This window comes from Neoarius graeffei, chromosome 10 (assembly GCF_027579695.1).
Source record: "Neoarius graeffei isolate fNeoGra1 chromosome 10, fNeoGra1.pri, whole genome shotgun sequence".
Lineage (NCBI taxonomy): Eukaryota > Metazoa > Chordata > Actinopteri > Siluriformes > Ariidae > Neoarius > Neoarius graeffei.
Genome location: NC_083578.1, coordinates 57,802,492 through 57,821,637, shown reverse-complemented (window position 1 = coordinate 57,821,637; position 19,146 = coordinate 57,802,492). Strand labels below are relative to the sequence as shown.

Below are 19,146 nucleotides of genomic sequence, written 5' to 3'. Positions count from 1 at the left end.
GCAAGACAACGACCCTAAGCACACAAGTCATTCTACCAAAGAATGTAGTTAGTTCTTTTGATGCTTTAACCAAAGAATGGTTAAAGAAGAATAAAGTTAATGTTTTGGAATGGCCAAGTCAAAGTCCTGACCTTAATCCAATCGAAATGTTGTGGAAGGACCTGAAGCGAGCAGTTCATGTGAGGAAACCCACCAACATCCCAGAGTTGAAGCTGTTCTGTACGGAGGAATGGGCTAAAATTCCTCCAAGCCGGTGTGCAGGACTGATCAACAGTTACCAGAAACATTTAGTTGCAGTTATTGCTGCACAAGGGGGTCACACCAGATACTGAAAGCAAAGGTTCACAAACTTTTGCCACTCACAGATATGTAATATTGGATCATTTTCCTCAGTAAATAAATGACTGAATATAGTATTTTTGTCTCATTTGTTTAACTGGGTTCTCTTTATCTACTTGTAGGACTTGTGTGAAAATCTGATGATGTTTAGGTCATATTTATGCAGAAATATAGAAAATTCTAAAGGGTTCGCAAACTTTCAAGCACCACTGTATGTTTTTGACAGATACAGTTTAATTTCAGTAAGATTTTAACTTGTATTCTTACTTTACAGCTTATAGCTCCACACTATGAGATGGTAGTGATAAAAAAAACCAGACCATTTGAGGTTAAATGAAGAGAGAGGGATTTGATAAAGATGGGATGCAAACACAAAACAATTTCATCATTGTCTTTGTTTTAAGGCATTCAAGGTGAAAAGTGTTTTGGCTGACAATATCTTCATGCCTCTCAGTTTTTTTCCCCCATTACCAACTCCCCCTCTTTCTATATTTCTGTCTATCTCTGTTTGTTTCTCTCTCTATCTCAGGAAGCCAGAGAAGGGCATCCAGTACCTGATAGAAAGGGGATTTATGTCAGACACACCAGTGGGCATTGCACGCTTTATCCTGGAAAGGAAAGGCTTGAGTCGTCAGATGATCGGGGAGTTCCTGGGCAACCGACAGAAGCAGTTCAACAAGGATGTGCTGGAGTGAGTGCTGCCTTGGTCACACCCTGAGTTCTTGGAGCCCCAGCACGTCAGACATGGTCATGCTGAGTCTGATGGCTCAAGCAGCATTAGTTATGGAAGCTTCAGGACAAGCACAGAGCAGCTAGCCTTGTGGGTTCAGACCTATATGTGGAGAGGCAGCAGGTGGTGGACTAGGCTAGAACATTCACAGAGAGCCATCATTCTGTCTGTAGTCATGTCTGCCTTTGAAATACAATTCAGTTGCACAAGTATAAAAAGGATTCAGAGAAAATATGTTAAAGTACGAAATACTGAAATGCATGCAGAAGGTTGAATCACAAGATAAATAAGTGGTGTGCTTTCCTCAGTTGTGTCCTGGATGAGATGGATTTCTCTGGAATGGATCTGGATGATGCTCTGCGCAAGTTTCAGGCTCAGATTAAGGTCCAAGGAGAAGCACAGAAAGTGGAGAGGCTGGTGGAAGCCTTCAGGTGCCTGCAGATCATCCTTTATAAACTGCCTAGTGTTACTGCGTCGCACTTTTGTATGCCTATATATTTGTTATTGATGGTTTCAAAGGGGGCATATTATTAACTCTCCGTCTTTCTTTTTTCTACCAGTCAGAGGTACTGTGTGTGTAACCCTGCATTGGTACGGCAGTTCCAGAACCCTGACACCATCTTCATCCTGGCCTTCGCAATCATCCTTCTTAACACAGATATGTACAGCCCTAATGTCAAACCAGAGAGGAAAATGAAGCTGGATGACTTTATTAAGAACTTAAGAGGTACCAGTTCTTCATTATTATGGATTTTCGTCTGTACAGTGTTTAGTATTTTCCTCCCAAGACAAGGTGGACTTTATTTCAGAATGAGAGCAGTAATGTGGTACTCAAATCCTGGACGTAAATTCAGCTGAAGTTGTGATTTTATTGACTTGTAATGGAAGTTATTTATAACTTGGGACTTCACTTTAACTTATGGGATTTAGACATGGACTTGATTTAAAATGAATTTACTGACGTGACAACAGTGCAACAATTCTTTATTTAAAAAAACAACAATGAACTTTGATTTGTTTAATAATATGCATATATGTTGAGCAGAACAGCACATCAGAATGCACAATACATCGAACCTTGTGGTAAGTCTCCAAGAACAGAAAGCCACATCAGCTTCCTGTCAGTCATGAACAGGAATCTAAGGCTACAGGGGACATATGGTCACTGAAACTGGACAGTTGAAGACTGAGGAAAAAAAGCTGCCCAGTTTGGGTGAGCCTGTACCCCATGTAGCCTCTCAGATTCCTGTTCTTGACTGACAGGAATGGAACACGACATGGTTTTCTGCTGATGTATCCCATCCGCCTTGAGGCCTGTTTTGCAATCTGAGATGCTTTTCTGCTCAGCATGGTTGTAAAGAGTTCTTATTTGACTTACCACAGCCTTTCCTTTCATTTCGCGGCACGGTGGTGTAGTGGTTAGCGCTGTCGCCTCACAGCAAGAAGGTCCGGGTTTGAGTCCCGTGGCCGGCGAGGGCCTTTCTGTGCGGAGTTTGCATGTTCTCCCCGTGTCCGCGTGGGTTTCCTCCGGGTGCTCCGGTTTCCCCCACAGTCCAAAGACATGCAGGTTAGGTTAACTGGTGACTCTAAATTGACCGTAGGTGTGAATGTGAGTGTGAATGGTTGTCTGTGTCTATGTGTCAGCCCTGTGATGACCTGGCGACTTGTCCAGGGTGTACCCCGCCTTTCACCCGTAGTCAGCTGGGATAGGCTCCAGCTTGCCTGCGACCCTGTAGAACAGGATAAAGCGGCTAGAGATAATGAGATGAGATGAGATGAGATGAGCCTTTCATTTCAGTTGGAACCAATCTGATTATTCTGCTCTGACCGAGCTCATCAAGGTGTTTCAGACCTGTTTTTCCTCAGCATTCTGTATAAACAGTAGAGACTGTTGTGCATGAAAATCCCAGGAGATTAACAGTATCGGGAATACTCAAAGTGCAGTAACTGAAGCTCTCGACCTGTATCTGTATGATTTTACGCATTGACCTATTGCCACACGATTGACTGATTGGATAATTGCGTGAATTTAATATGAACCAAAGATTGCATTTTTGCCCCAACACATAATGATGTAGAATCAGTTATGTAGGAGGTGTTGGATGACCGACCCATTTTGAGTTCAGGGCAGCTTTAGAGGAATATGAAGGGTTTGATGTGTTGATAGACTTTTCAAATATGATTAAATCGAAACATGATTGATGGTAATAAAAAGGCAATATGTCCAGTGATGATAAGCACTGCTAAGTTAGAGTTAACGTAGAAGTGTCTGCCCTAACCTTTTCCCTTTTCCTCGTGTTTATGCATGCCAGGAGTGGATAATGGCCAGGATATCCCAAGGGACCTGTTGGTAGGAATCTACCATCGTATTCAGAAGTGGGAGCTGAGGACCAATGATGATCATGTGTCTCAAGTGCAGGCTGTGGAGAGAGTGATTGTAGGCAAAAAACCAGTGAGTTCAGAAATCTTGCTTGTGTGAATAGATACACAAGTGTTTGAATTTGTTTGGGATCTGTTCATTGATTATGCGTTGTGGTATTTATACAGTAGTTACCCATTTTCTTGCCGATGTGTTTGTGTTTTGTGTGGTCAGGTGCTCTCTCTACCCCACCGCAGACTAGTGTGCTGTTGCCAGCTTTATGAGGTTCCTGATCCTAACAGGCCACAGCGGAGTGGGGTTCATCAGAGAGAAGTCTTTCTCTTTAATGACCTATTGGTGGTATGAATATTTTCTATCTCTCTGAAAATCAATACATGAAGCGACATATGTATTTTCTTGTAGCTTATAGATGGAATACTGCAATGCTAAAAAAAATCCCAGTTATACGTAAATGTACACCTATACATATCAAAGGAAAGTGCTAACTCCATTCCTTATGCAAGATGGCAATTTCACTCTTTTGGATTCCTGGCCACAGACAGCTGTGACATTGTCAAGATTTGAACATGCCTACTGTACAGTGCTGAGCGTAAATGAGTGCACCCCCTTTGAAAAGTAACATTTTAAACAATATCTCAATGAACACAAACAATTTCCAAAATGTTGACAAGACAAAGTTTAATATAACATCTGTTTAACTTATAACGTGAAAGTAAGGTTAATAATATAACTTAGATTACACATTTTTCAGTTTTACTCAAATTAGGGTGGTGCAAAAATGAGTACACCCCACAACAAAAACTACTACATCTAGTACTTTGTATGGCCTCCATGATTTTTAATGACGGCACCAAGTCTTCTAGGCATGGAATGAACAAGTTGGCGACATTTTGCAACATCAATCTTTTTCCATTCTTCAACAATGACCTCGGGCGGCACGGTGGTGTAGTGGTTAGCGCTGTCGCCTCACAGCAAGAAGGTCCTGGGTTCGAGCCCCGGGGCCGGCGAGGGCCTTTCTGTGTGGAGTTTGCATGTTCTCCCCGTGTCCGCGTGGGTTTCCTCCGGGTGCTCCGGTTTCCCCCACAGTCCAAAGACATGCAGGTTAGGTTAACTGGTGACTCTAAATTGACCGTAGGTGTGAATGTGAGTGTGAATGGTTGTCTGTGTCTATGTGTCAGCCCTGTGATGACCTGGCGACTTGTCCAGGGTGTACCCCGCCTTTCGCCCGTAGTCAGCTGGGATAGGCTCCAGCTTGCCTGCGACCCTGTAGAAGGATAAAGCGGCTTGAGATAATGAGATGAGATGAGAACAATGACCTCTTTTAGTGACTGGATGCTGGATGGAGAGTGATGCTCAACTTGTCTCTTCAGAATTCCCCAAAGAAAATAATTTATTTCCACCACAAAGGTGAAGGCTACAAGAAGATCAGCAAAGTTTTACTTATCAGTCAGAATACTGTAGCAAAAGTGGTACAAAAATTTAAGCAAGATGGAACTGCAACCATCTCACAGAGACGTCCAGGTCGTCCACGGAAGTTAACACCTCGACAGGAGCGTCTTCTGATGAGAAGGGTTGAAGAAAATCAGCATGCAAGTTCACTGCAGTTATCTAAAGAAGCAGAAAGCCAAACTGGGGTGACTATTTCCCGTGACACAATACGGTGTACACTGCAGAAGAATGGCATGCATGGATGCCGTTCACGAAAGAAGCCTCTCCTAAAGCCCAGGCACAAAAAAGCCCACCTAGAGTTTGCCAGGGCCCATGCTGACAAAGATGAAGACTACTGGGACTCTATACTCTGGAGTGATGAGACCAAGATAAATGTTTTTGGAACTGATGGCTTCAAAACTGTATGGCGTCGCAAAGGTGAGGAATACAAAGAAAAAGGCATGGTGCCTACAGTGAAACATGGTGGTGGCAGTGTCCTTATGTGGGGCTGCATGAGTGCTGCTGGTGTCGGGGAGCTGCATTTCATTGATGGCATCATGAATTCACAGACGCATTGCTCTATACTGAAAGAGAAGATGCTACCATCACTCCGTGCCCTTGGTCGTCGTGCACTTTTCCAACATGACTAAGCACACATCTAAGGCCACTGTTGGATTTCTGAAGAAGAACAGGGTGAAAGTGATTCAGTGGCCAAGTATGTCTCCTGATCTGAACCCAGTCGAACACCTATGGGGAATTCTGAATAGACAAGTTGAGCATCACTCTCCATCCAGCATCCAGTCACTAAAAGAGGTCATTGTTGAAGAATGGAAAAAGATTGATGTTGCAAAATGTCGCCAACTTGTTCATTCCATGCCTAGAAGACTTGGTGCCATCATTAAAAATCATGGAGGCCATACAAAGTACTAGACGTAGTAGTTTTTGTTGTGGGGTGTACTCATTTTTGCACCACCCTAATTTGAGTAAAACTGAAAAAATGCGTAATCTAACACTATGTTCAGACTGCAACCTGAAACGACCCATATCCGATTTGTTGTGAAATCCGATTTTTTTGTTAGGCCGTTCACATTACCAATTATATGAGATTTGTGTGCGATCTCCAATATGAACGGAAAACAACCCAAACGTGTCCTGCATGCGCAAATTGACACGTAATAAGCACATCTACGTAATACGTAAACAAAAAAAAGCGCACTCTTCAAGTTTAATGATTTTTTTTTTTGTTTTGTTTAATTATCTGGTTAGTGTTAAAGTGTGAGGTCTCGTGTGTGTTTTTGTTTCTGAACTGAAATGAAAACGTGTAGCCTGGTAACGAGGGTTGACTCCTAAATGTCTCTCTAATTTCTATATAAGTGCACTACATGTTACTAGGAAGTAATGGATTTTTAAACTCTATATAGTGCACTCGAGCTTCAGTAGGCAGTCATTTGGGATACGGCCGCTGTATTACCAAACTCTTAATTCAGGCTTAATAATTTGCACACATTTATTTCGTCATATTAATAAACTTTTTCTACATTTTTATAAATATTTATTTAGATTGTTTATAGCCAGCTGAATTCTGCAACTTCTCTCAGCGCTGGCTCAAGGTGCATAAACACCATTGCAGTTTGCTATGGAGACGAGGCGAGACCTGGCGATGTGGCTTTTGTGGCGGCGGCGGAACTCACACAATAATCTGATTAATGTGGGCAGCAGACTAATGAGACCAAAGATGTCAAATTACTGGAAATTTCCAGAACAATCTTATAATCTTGTAATACAGGATGGTTTAAGTTATAAATCAGTTATAGAAACTGTTTTATTTAATCAGGCTAACAGATCAACATCCAGGTCCCTACCAAATCCACCATTAGCTTGATCAATTCTATAAAAGTCTATTTAAATTCTGAAAACTGTACAAATGTTGTTGTTTTCCACCAAAGAGGCGGGATTAGCCAACGCAGAATAGTGACGTTTGTCTCTTGTTGATGACGTGTAGGTCGCATGAATGCGACCTGTCCGGTCAGACTGCAGTCGCATGTGAAAATATCGGATATGCATCGGAATTAGGACCACATATCCAAGCGGCCTGGGTCGCATGTGAAAAAATCGGATCTGTGTCATTCAGATTGTCAATAACAAATCGGATACAGGTCGCATATGGGCAAAAAAATCGGATATGGGTCGTTTCAGGGTGCAGTCTGAACGTAATCTAAGTTGTATTATTAACCTTACTTTCCCGTTATAAGTTAAACAGATGTTTGGCCACACCAATTCAATTAGTTGGTTCTCAGAATCGCCGCTTGAAGAAAATGCAAAATGAAAAAAAAAAAATCGAAATCAAACTCCCGCCAACAGAAAAGGTCACGTGACGTGAGGTCACGTGACGTCGAAAACCAATCAAATCGCCCCTTTCACTTTCGATAAAGACTTGTGGAAGAAACATGCCTGTGGAGGGGAGTCCTGCAAAGCCTGTGTTTGTGATTGTTAGGATATTCAGCGAACAGAAGCATAAAATCTTTGACAGGTGTTGAAATTCTGTTTACTGGTTTGCCTGTATTGTTTGGTCTATTTCCACCGCTAATTTTACCATCAGAGTATTTTTTTAAATTTTATTTTTATTTCGCCCGCTCGCGTCATATTTTTCCTAAAAAAAATCAGAGAACCAACTAACTAAATTGGTGTGGCCTTATATTAAACTTTGTCTTGTCAACATTTTGGAAATTGTTTGTGTTTACTGAGATATTGTTTAAAATGTTACTTTTCAAAGGGGGTGTACTCATTTACGCTGAGCACTGTATATACTGACAATAGGGCATGTTTTTCTGATACAGAGCCAGAGAAAGGCCACTTTGATTAACACGGGAGCATAACGAATGTGGGTTCGTACTCTAGTGGTGCTCTCGAGATTCTGCACAGTATATTTACCACATCTGGTATAATTGGGCTTTAGTCCTGCATTCATGTTTCATTCATCTTCAGAAACTGCTTGTTACAATACTACTCAGCGTCACTTTGGTTTAAATTGCTTCCCTCTTTATGTTTTGGGAAAGACAACTAACCAAGTTCATTAGAAATATCATTGGGGTGGGGGTGGGGGCATACAATCCCACAATGGAATGTCAGATGTGCACAAAACCTGCACCTGGCAACACTTACTACGCTAACTCCAAGCAACATGCATAGCACTGATTTACAGCTAGCTTTGGGAGTTGTGCAAAATGAGATGGCTCTAATTGCTTAAATGTTTAGTACAAGAAATGGAAAATGTAATCACTTCCTATTTCTTCAAACCTTTTTTGCACTGATTTACCATTATTTTGTAGAATCCTTCCTCACATGCATATGTATGAAGGGAAAAACACAGTTGCACATGGTGATCAAACTCGGCATTTAGGCTTGATTGGCAGATTTGTTCATTACAAATAAGGTCTGCAGTCTGAAACAGGCACAAAGGTCTTTTGGTAGTTATACCAGGGCTTTTTCTTCCCAGCACCATATTACCCAACAATCAGTTGCATATCCCTTCAAAAAGCTCAGTTATTGTAACTAAACCGAATAGCTTTATTAGATTTAACCTACATGTCTCCATCCATAGGTCACAAAGATCTTCCAGAAGAAGAAGACATCAGTGACATATAGTTTCAGACAGTCTTTTCCTCTAGTGGAGATGCAGGTTCACATGTTCCAAAACTCCTGTAAGTAAATTCAGCCCTCCATCTGTCTCTCCATCTGTCCCTCCTCCTTTATTTATATTATCACTTTGTTCTGGCTCTGCGCTTCAGTGTGACATTTAGCCACTCTCTCTTGGCCCTTGTGCATTTGCTGACGACGGATAAGTGAAAAAGAGACCCAGTTCATCATGTCTTGTTATTGTTTACATATGAATTCACAGTGTTGTGCAGTTGGTACCATAGGAAATCATTCTGGTTGGCATTTGTGTTCTCCTAAATTCACTGGTTTATGGTGTATTGCATCGTATTTTGAAATCCACTCAAAAGCTCATCAAGAATTTATGTTGGGTTCCCCCCCCCCCCCCCCCCCCCCCCCAATCCACAGTATAGTCATCATGATCAGTCATGCTGTCTCATCAAACGAGCTTTCAATTGTATGGAGTGTGGTTTATTTATAATACTCGTGATTTATCGTCTTTCACACACATACTCCCCTCATACCCTCTCTCTCTCTCTCTCTCTCTCTCTCTCTCTCTCTCAGACTATCCTCATGGTATTCGGTTAACCTCAGCCATCCCAGGAGGGGAGCGTAAGGTCCTGATTGTCTTCACAGCTCCGAGTCAGCAAGATCGGACACGTTTTGTCAGTGACCTGAGAGAGAGCATTGCTGAAGTGCAAGATATGGAAAAATATCGAGTAGAGTGTGAGCCATTCATCTCTTCTTTTCTAAATGGCTGTTCTCCGCCCAAGCTCTTGCTGTCATTCTCACAAAAGATTGTAAATGAACATTTGCTGAGTATTAGGCAATATTAATTTGCACATTTTATGAAGGATTTATGCTGTCTACACCAGTAATGAGATTGTATAGCGTTTCCCTTATTCTCCCTCTCTCTCTCTCTCTTTCTCTCTCTCTCTCTCTCTCTCTCTCTCTCTCTCTCTATTGCTTAGCTCTGAATTTCTCTTCACTAACATAGAAAATCTTGTAATGGACAGTTGTATTCTTTAGCTATAAACAGTGAAGAGCTAAGCAAAACTGAATGTTTCCTAATCCTATGGGTAGAACTAGTCACAATGCATTTACACTCTCTCTCTCTCTCTCTCTCTCTCTCTCTCTCTCTCTCTCTGTTTGTTTATCGCTGCAGCGGAGCTGGAGAAGCAGAAAGGCATTATGCGGCCTGGACTCATGAGTGGAGATGTAAGTGGTGGGGTGGATGGCGTAAAGACCGAGGCAGTGAACGGCACTCTGGGTCGGCCCAGCCTCGATGACACGTATGCCACAGGGGATGGGCTTAAGCGCACAGCTCTCAGCTCATCACTCAGAGATCTCTCAGAGACCGGTAAAGCACACAGTAGCACACAGATACATGCATTAACATGTTTCCTTCAATAAACGGTTATAGAGCCTCCTATTTTCCGCTTCAAAAAACATTAAATTCCGTTTCAGAGAATGGCTAATTCCGTTTCAGACAATTTGTTTCAGTTATATGCTCAAATGACAACTAAATTGGCATTTTTAGATTTTCAGCATATAAAATTTACACACAGCTGAGTGTTGTGGATTATAGCCTTAGTAAAGTATTACACACGTCAAATAGAAATGTACTATTATTATTATTACTATTATTATTATTATCCTCCTCCTTCACATTATAATGAATCAGAGAGAAATTGATTCGTTGGTTTGTTTGCTGCTGGGTTTGGTTTCACACTGCATGGATTTAAAAACAAGGAAAAAGGAGGGTAAGGGGGGGGGGGATTAAATAAATAAATAACAAACCCATTGCCCGAGGGATGTGTACGACTGAAAATATACTCGTAAACTCATTCGTTTGTCTGAAATACGCAGACAGAGAAAAAGGTTTTAAAAAAAAAACCCAACACTCTTCGCAGGTGCACAGACAAATCACAAAACTCACCCGAGCATGGAGAACACAGACCTGGCGCTTAGTAAGTCTCATCTCATTATCTCTAGCCGCTTTATCCTGTTCTACAGGGTCACAGGCAAGCTGGAGCCTATCCCAGCTGACTACGGGCGAAAGGCGGGGTACACCCTGGACAAGTCGCCAGGTCATCACAGGGCTGACACATAGACACAGACAACCATTCACACTCACATTCACACCTACGGTCAATTTAGAGTCACCAGTTAACCTAACCTGCATGTCTTTGGACTGTGGGGGAAACCGGAGCACCCGGAGGAAACCCACGCGGACACGGGGAGAACATGCAAACTCCACACAGAAAGGCCCTCGCCGGCCACGGGGCTCGAACCCAGGACCTTCTTGCTGTGAAGTGACAGCGCTAACCACTACACCACCATGCCGCCCCGCTTAGTAAGTGATTAGGTAATTATATAAATAACTAGTTTCAAACATCATTCATTTCCTTTTTTGTTCAGTGGTCCAAATATCCAGAACACATGGCATTTCTGTAGCATGACAGCTCAGTTTAGTGGCTTACGGTGCATCCACCAAACCAAAACACACAGCACGCTCGAGTCGCTTCCTGCACGTGAGTCGATTCAGAGTCGAATCAATTCGTCACTGCGAGCAAATCACACTGGAGGTTGTTCAGATGATGAGACCAATGCAGTCGTGTCATGTTCTCACCTGGACAATCAGTCAGTCACACCAAAGGACTAACTGACGGATTTTAATTCCGAAAAAAGTTTTGAAAAGGTCAGAATGTGTAGATTCTGTTTCTGAGCACTAATTCCATTTCTGACCCCAATTTCCGCGATTTCCGTCCGTTTTCCGCGATCGTGGAAAATCGGAGGCGCTACGGTTATTTATTTTAATACACAGACAGAGCTCTTTATAATACACACATATCGAATGACTGTGTGGCTCAGACTCCATTTTAGTCAACTTGGCATCCTGCATTTCAGAAGGTGTTTGAAAAGGTGTTTGTTAATCTCTTTTTAGGGGTGAAAATTAGGATGCGAAAAATGCTGTGTGTTATCAGGAGTAAATCGAGACTGTGATGAGTACACAGTGATCCAAGTGGCATTAAGCCCTGTCGAGAAAAGTCAAATAGCGAAAAGACAAATACAGATGTAGTGTGAAAACCTAAAATAAATACAAAAAAACCGAGTATAATTTTGACACACAACTTTACTCTTCTTGACTGGGTACAGGAAAGCGAGGTCGCAGAAACAGTGTGGGATCTTTGGATAGTACCATTGAAGTAAGTTTTTGACCGTGTCCTAAGTTATTGTCTTCCACCCATTATTACATTCAAATGTTGTAATCCCCTGCATGGCTCCTTAAACGGCACTGCCTGAGTTTTTTGTGTACTGTCCTGTGCCATTGTTGTGTATTATCCTGTGCCGTATTCCCCTCATGTTGCCTGATGTCTGTACCAGTCTCTGTGCGCTTGAATAAAACACCCAGACATGTCCTCATTGTGTCTCCTGTTTGTAAAACAAACAACGTGTAGGGATATGTGCAACATCCTGAATTCATTTCAATCCATTACATAAGGTGATGTCTTCACTGAGGTTCTCAGGATTATTAGTTGTTGATTTTTTTTTCCCCCATCTGAAAAGTGTACGTGTACAATATGTACAACCCCGATTCCAAAAATGTTGGGACGCTGTGGAAAACATAAAACCCAGAATGCTACAAGTTGCAAATCATTAGTTCCCAAACATTTCAGAGTGGTGTTAAAAGAGGTGATGCAACACAATGTTAAACATTTCCCAACTTTTTTGAAACGTCTTACGACATCAAATTCAAAATGAGCATATATTTTTCAACAAACACTAAGATTTCTCAGTTTCAACATTTGATATGTTGTCTTTGTACTATTTTCAATGAAATATAGAGTTTCCGTGATTTGCAAATCACAGCATTCTATTTTTATTGATGTTTTACCCAGCGTCCCAACTTTTTTGGAGTTGGGGTTGTAATTGTGAGCACATTTGTTAGTACATTTCTTTCCCTGGTACACCTTTGTAATCTAATCACAATTTACTGACTGTTTATCTCGGGCCTGCTACCTGTGTTTATAGGGATCCATCATTAACAGCCCACGGCCTCACCAGCGTCTGCCTATGGGGGGCGCTGTTCCCAGCTGCTATGGGCTGGAAGACTACCGGCCTCACCGCCCCATCCTGAGCCCCGGAATAGGGGTGGGGGGTGGGCCGGGGCAATTACACAACGCCGTAGGGAACGCTGGGGCAGGAGTGCTCCCCAACACCTGCGACCGAGGATCCGGAGGGGGCAACTCCGGCTCCTTCCTGGGTTCTCTGTTTGGCAGCAAGCGTGCCAAACCCCCAGCCCCACTTATTCCCCCAGGGCCGCCTTACCCTGCTCCCGTGGCCCCACCTACTACCGGGGGCCCGCCTCCTCCCTCACCTTCCTCCCTCAGTCAGTCCGACTTCGGCGGGCCTTCCAAGATCCAGGCGCTACACGCACAGTACTGCCACAACAATATTGGCCTACCTCCACCTCCATACCACCACCATCAGCACCACCGTTACCACGCACAGCTCTCAGCCGCTGGCCAGCCACACAATATGCATCACACTTTGCAGCGCAGCTCACTTCCCCGCCGCAGTTCACCCCTACCCTCCCACGCTCCACTTCAGCAGCAGCACTCCCATCATGCCGTGCATCAGCATGGCCGCCATTCCAGCGTGGGCTGCACCCCTCCACCACTGTCTCCTCACTCACCACATTCACCCATCAACCCATTCAGCTTCTTTCACACTCATGTCCCACTGCCACATCCCGCCAAGCTGCCACTGACTCTGTCTCACTCCCAGCCCAACCCCCACCCTCACGGCCACTCCCACGCTCTCTCTCATACCCACAGTCACACCGGCCACATACACAGTCCCCATCCACTACTGCATCATTCCATCCATCAACCTCACTTTGTGTTCGCCCCACCTCCACAAGCCCCCTCCACCATCACAGCGCGTCACGTGCCACAGGCCCCCACACACTACCTGCCTCAGTACCCGCCCCTGTCCTCCATCCCGCCTCCTCCGCCGCACTCGCCTTTACCCCCTCCTACCTCCCCCCTCACCCCTCTTACACCGCTTACACCTCTCTCACCGCTGCCACCACAAGTGGTCAACCAGGGGCCCGGAGCAGGAAGCACAGGGGGCAGCGCCAGCACAAGCGGCAGCTCCAAGTCAAAGCCCATCAGCCGCATCAGTACAGTGGTGTGAGACGCGGCAGAGCTCGCAGAGCAAGAGTTCATAGAAGGAGGAGCCGAAGCCCACGCAAGCGGAAACACACAGTGGTCCGACTTTGCTACTTCCATATCCGCTTCCCCCATGTGTAGAATGAGGGTGATGGAGGGTAACCTATAGCTAGGCTACTACCGGTAAATGCATACACCAATTGTTGTCGTTTCACACTGGTCCTCATACGATCCAAACTCATTCATCAATGCAAAATTAAGAGACTGAAGGAGAAAAGAGTTGAAAGAAGAGCATATTCTGTTATTCCTCAGAAGTTGACAGATGTATGAGCTGGAAGGGTGGATATTGTGAGGGCTTGCTGCCAACCTACAATGTGAAAGACAAAGATTCAGAATTTTAAGGGATCCAACTGTCCCGCTACAGAGAAGATGAGGACGCGAGCTTTACCAGGCAGCCTGAGGGGAGCGCAGAACACAAAAGAAGCATCACGTTTTTATGAACAGCATTAAAAAGCATGGACATTAAAGCAACTGAGGTTTCAAGGAAATCCTGTTTGCCCAATTTCAAGATTTAATTTTTAATGTCAAATGACAGTCATTGCAGGTTGGGGCAAGGTTGTTGTTTTTGTTTGTTTTTTAAAGAATTGAGCGATACATTCCACATTCTTTCCTATACCTTGAACTACATGGCTGTCAGTGTTGGACTACAGCTTTAAAAGACTCAGCCACACATTCGGAAGCATAACACGTCCTGTTTATGTTAAAGGCTTTTTTTGTAATAAAACATTTTTAGTGGAAAGAGACCATTATAGGAGAGAGAGCCATTCAGGAGGCAGCATTCCAGTATTTAATTCTGTTTGGAGTTTAAAAGGGAAAATATTTGAGTATCATATGTAATATGTAATTGTGTTCAGAATTTCAAACCTGTTTTTCAAACCTGAATTTTAAAATCTAGGCGTAGCCCACTAATTTAAAAACCAAAAAAGTTTCAATTCTTAAAGATTCTTTAGGGTTTTTTTTTTCTTTTTTTGGATGAAATGGATTTGTGTCTACAAGTAAGTGAAGAGTTTAATATTTTTATTATATAATTATTATTATATAATATTTCAATTATATTTATTTTTTCCAGAATGAAATAATTAGGTAATTGTGATTGAAGTGTCAAAATTACTTGATAAGTCTGACTTGTCTGGTAATTCTGTTTTAATGACTATTTTTCTTTTAACACACTTTTGAGCTATCAGTAAGTACTCAAACAGGCTCATATGACTTGCTAATGACTTGTATTTGGCAACTTATTGCATAGCCTTAGTGCCTAATGTAGGTTTTAGGATCAGTTGATCCTAAATGTGCAGCAACTGAATTTCCCAAAAAAATAAAAAAAATAAATGGATTATATTTACAGTGCTTGCAAGATGAGCACTGTATTGTTATTTAATTTAAATCTTGCAGAATTAATTGTATAAATACTTATTTTTTACTCAACGGTCAGTTGAACTGAATCATAAGCATAAATAGATAAAGACATTCTCTCAAGCATTGATTGTACAGTACAATTTACAAGAATGACATGATTCGTGTTTTTCGTTATTAATATTATGATGTCAAATATTACTGATATTATCCTGGATATTTTGATGTAACACTTACTACTAATATGGATATTGTTTCTGTGCTGGTTTGTTTTCTATTAGCCTTTTTTCAATCTAACACAGTGGTATTTCATGTGTACAAATGGAACTTTTGAGAACTTAACTGGGCTACCTATTTCAGGAATTTGTTTTGCTTGGAAAAAATTCAATATTTTACACCAAACCCATTTCCAGAAGCCATACACTTGTACTTAAGCCAGTCACTCTTTTAAAGAATGTGAATTTACATCAAGGTACATATCTTTGCCCTCTTGTTTTTTATATATATACAGTGTATATATATATATATATATATATATATATATATATATATATATATATATATATATATGGAAGCATGCTAATATGATTGGTGCATCGGTGCACACCAGCTAATACATTTTTGCGCCTGGTTGTCAGTGCATCTATTTGTATGCTGCTTTTATGTTACTGGAGATAATGTTTGCTCGAAGTGCAAAAGAAGAGCTTTTAGTCTGTGCACACAAAGATTCAAGGCCTACAAGTGCAGTGCCTTGTTAGCAGATCATCTCCTGTCTCTAGCACCCCTATACACACACACACACACACACACACACATATATATATATATATATATATATATATATATATATATATATATATATATATATATATATATATATATATATATATGTATATTACACCTCCCCAGTTCTGTCGCTATACAGACACTATTTTAATGCAAGGCCATATTCAGAGTTGAGTGAGTGTAGTGAGGAGTAAATGCAGAAATGGAGCTCAGCGGTATTCAGACTTCAGAATCATCTAATTCTCATGTGCAATTATCAGAGTTTGCAGGACACAGGGCAATTCTATTTCCCAGGGGGAATTTCATTTCACCAAAATATGGGATGTAAATGTAAGGGTAGGTTTAAACCCATTAATATGAAAATAAATAAATATGCACAGTACTGTGCAAAAGACTTAGGAACCCTATTTTTTTTATACAAACTTTATCGATTTCTATTTTATGATTTCTACATTATGGAGTCCATGCAAAAACATTGTAGAGTTCCAAACGTTGGTTTTCCAGCACAAAATTAAATATTACAAACACACAAAAAAAATTTGTATCTGAGCAGTATATTACATAAGAGAGCACTTTTCAGATTAAAAAAGAAAACATAATGAAGGCTACTGGGTTTTGCTGCAGGTAGTGTAGTGATTAGCGCTGTCGCCTCACAGCAAGAAGGTCCGGGTTCGAGCCCAGCGGCCGGCGAGGGCCTTTCTGTGTGGAGTTTGCATGTTCTCCCCGTGTCCGCGTGGGTTTCCTCTGGGTGCTCCGGTTTCCCCCACAGTCCAAAGACATGCAGGTTAGGTTAACTGGTGACTCTAAATTGACCGTAGGTGCGAATGTGAGTGTGAATGGTTGTCTGTGTCTATGTGTCAGCCCTGTGATGACCTGGCGACTTGTTCAGGGTGTACCCTGCCTTTCGCCTGTAGTCAGCTGGGATAGGCTCCAGCTTGCCCGCAACCCTGCACAGAATAAGTGGCTAAAAATAATGGATGGATGGTTGGGTTTTGGTGCAAAATGAAGAAGCGAGTGTGACAAAGTGTCCAGAAGAACTGTGGCTGGTTCTGTAAGATGCTCAGTAAAACCTACAGCTCATTTCCTTATAAAACTGCACTCACTGTACCTGAGACTAACGTTGTTGTTTTTTTTAAAGCAAAAGGTCGTCTCACACCAAATATTGGCTTTGTTTTTCATTTATTATGGCTTACTGCTGTTTACAGCATTTTTTTTAATGTTGAAACATTTCATTTAATTATTTTTAAGCCATTTTTGATCTACATTTGTTTACATGTGCCTAAGACTTTTGCACACTAGTGTGTGTGTATATATATATATATATATATATATATATATATATATATATATATATATACTTGTGCATTTTGGATACAACCACCCCCATGCCCATATTATAATTATTATAAGTTTATTTGACTTGACCATTGTAAAAAAAAATTTTTTTTTGGATTAATTTGTTTTCTATGGCCTTTTTTGAGATTAAAGGTATGTCTGTGTTTTTAAGGGAGCGACCTAAACACAGTTGAGGAACTTCCCAGGCATTAGCACTTCAGGTCATTTAACTGATCTAAAAAAGTAATAATAAAGTAACAAACCTGTTTAGCTGAAGTCTGTGTAAAGATTTTATTTTAACTTGGCGGCAAAGGTGAGTTGCCAACTCTGAATATGGCTCCAGAAGTTTTTGAAAAAAATTTAACCAACAAACCCACCTTCAAATGATTTTTAATATTTTTTTTTCATCGTGTAATAGGTATCACTGTGGAATCTAACAGACTGTCATCTAATCTGAGACATGATACAGTTAGTCAGTACAGCACTGTTTGTCGAAGGACATTTTCAACAAGGTGTGAACTGTGTGGCTGTAGGATGTCATGTCTCAATTTTGAGCACAACTCCGAGCATTCTCCCATCACTCTTGATCCCCCTATAAGCTAGTTTGTTTCACTCTTGTGCTTGCATTAAGTGTTATGTTGGCCTGAAGGACAACAGGTTCAAAAACAAATCACAGATGACTAACAGACCTATTACAGTAGATTCAGTAGTTTTTCAGGCAAGCGTCTTTACTCCTGATTGGATATGCTGATGTCTTGCGCCAGTGTGCCAATGTGTTGCATGTTCTACTGCACTTAACTGAATGACGCTGTATAAAAACTTGAATGTACATATAAGCTAATATAAATACTCTGTATTTACTCTGGAATGGGCTGTGTTATAATGTCTATAACTGGCTGGGAGCAGGGAGATGAGCTATTGTTTACACTTTCGGGACTGGGGAACAAAATGTAACTGTAAAGTTGTATCAGTATGTGTTTCAGAGCAGTAACTATATTTAAAGAGATGACATTGTATGAAGTTTTATTTGTATATATGTATGACGTTTCCATCACAACCTAATTCAGAAAAAAATTCTATGTGATTATTTATTGCTCTTATTCTATAAAACATGTTCTTGCTGTTGGAAATTGTTTTCTCTGCTTGGTCATCTGTATGAATCGGTTACTTTGGTGCTTATTGAGCACGTGTGTGTGTGTTGATTTGTTAGTGTATGTGTTTGCATGTATTTGAGTGGGGTGTTCTTCTTTTTTTTTTCCCCCTTTTGCCTCAAATCCCAACTGCAAACGATCGAAATAATCTGAGCGACAAATGAATTTATACTAAGCAATACAAAATGGTTTTATTTCCCTAAAATGTCATGGATTAAGACCATGTTGACAGCACACTGAAATGACCATTTAAGATCAAATGCTCGTTACAGCTTGTGTAAATAGGAACACTGATATGAATCAACAGATACCAACTGCGTTAACAGTATAATAAAAATCTACTTGTAACTAGCACACCAACAAATCAATAGAAACTGAAGGAAGAAACACTGATCACATACGTACTATACTGAGCAATGGATATACAACAATATAATCCATAGAATATTTCTGTTAATGTGTGCTATACTTAAGATCATGCAAAAATGTTTCACAGTCCAAAAGTTGGAAAAGTGATTTTATAAGCATAGAGTGGGACAGGGTGAGAGTGGTCAGAATAATAAGCAAAGCTGTTTTTCTGTTTGTTCACACAATTATTTACAAATTAACCCCTAACTCTTCCTGCAGTTCAGAGTTCAGGCGATCACTCGCCAGGGCGTCACTCAGCCGGACAAATACAGACTTGGCCTTTTTTTGGTCTTGTGCTTTAGCTGTCGCAGCTGCTCACGTTTGCTCTAGGTATTAGATAACATG

The 19,146-nt window shown here is 41.4% G+C and overlaps 1 protein-coding gene across 1 annotated transcript in view; it reads left to right on the top strand.

Annotated features, from left to right (window-relative positions):
- Window positions 1-13,733, top strand: part of LOC132893528 (IQ motif and SEC7 domain-containing protein 2) — a 257,929-nt gene extending 244,196 nt beyond the window's left edge. Inside the window, exons 8-17 of the mRNA XM_060932722.1 lie at window positions 869-1,030; window positions 1,378-1,500; window positions 1,630-1,796; window positions 3,382-3,542; window positions 3,663-3,788; window positions 8,479-8,578; window positions 9,096-9,257; window positions 9,697-9,891; window positions 11,691-11,740; window positions 12,567-13,733. Coding sequence (XP_060788705.1) covers window positions 869-1,030; window positions 1,378-1,500; window positions 1,630-1,796; window positions 3,382-3,542; window positions 3,663-3,788; window positions 8,479-8,578; window positions 9,096-9,257; window positions 9,697-9,891; window positions 11,691-11,740; window positions 12,567-13,733 — 2,413 coding nt within the window. The remainder of the gene's footprint in view (window positions 1-868; window positions 1,031-1,377; window positions 1,501-1,629; window positions 1,797-3,381; window positions 3,543-3,662; window positions 3,789-8,478; window positions 8,579-9,095; window positions 9,258-9,696; window positions 9,892-11,690; window positions 11,741-12,566) is intronic.
- Window positions 13,734-19,146: the final 5,413 nt, after the last annotated feature.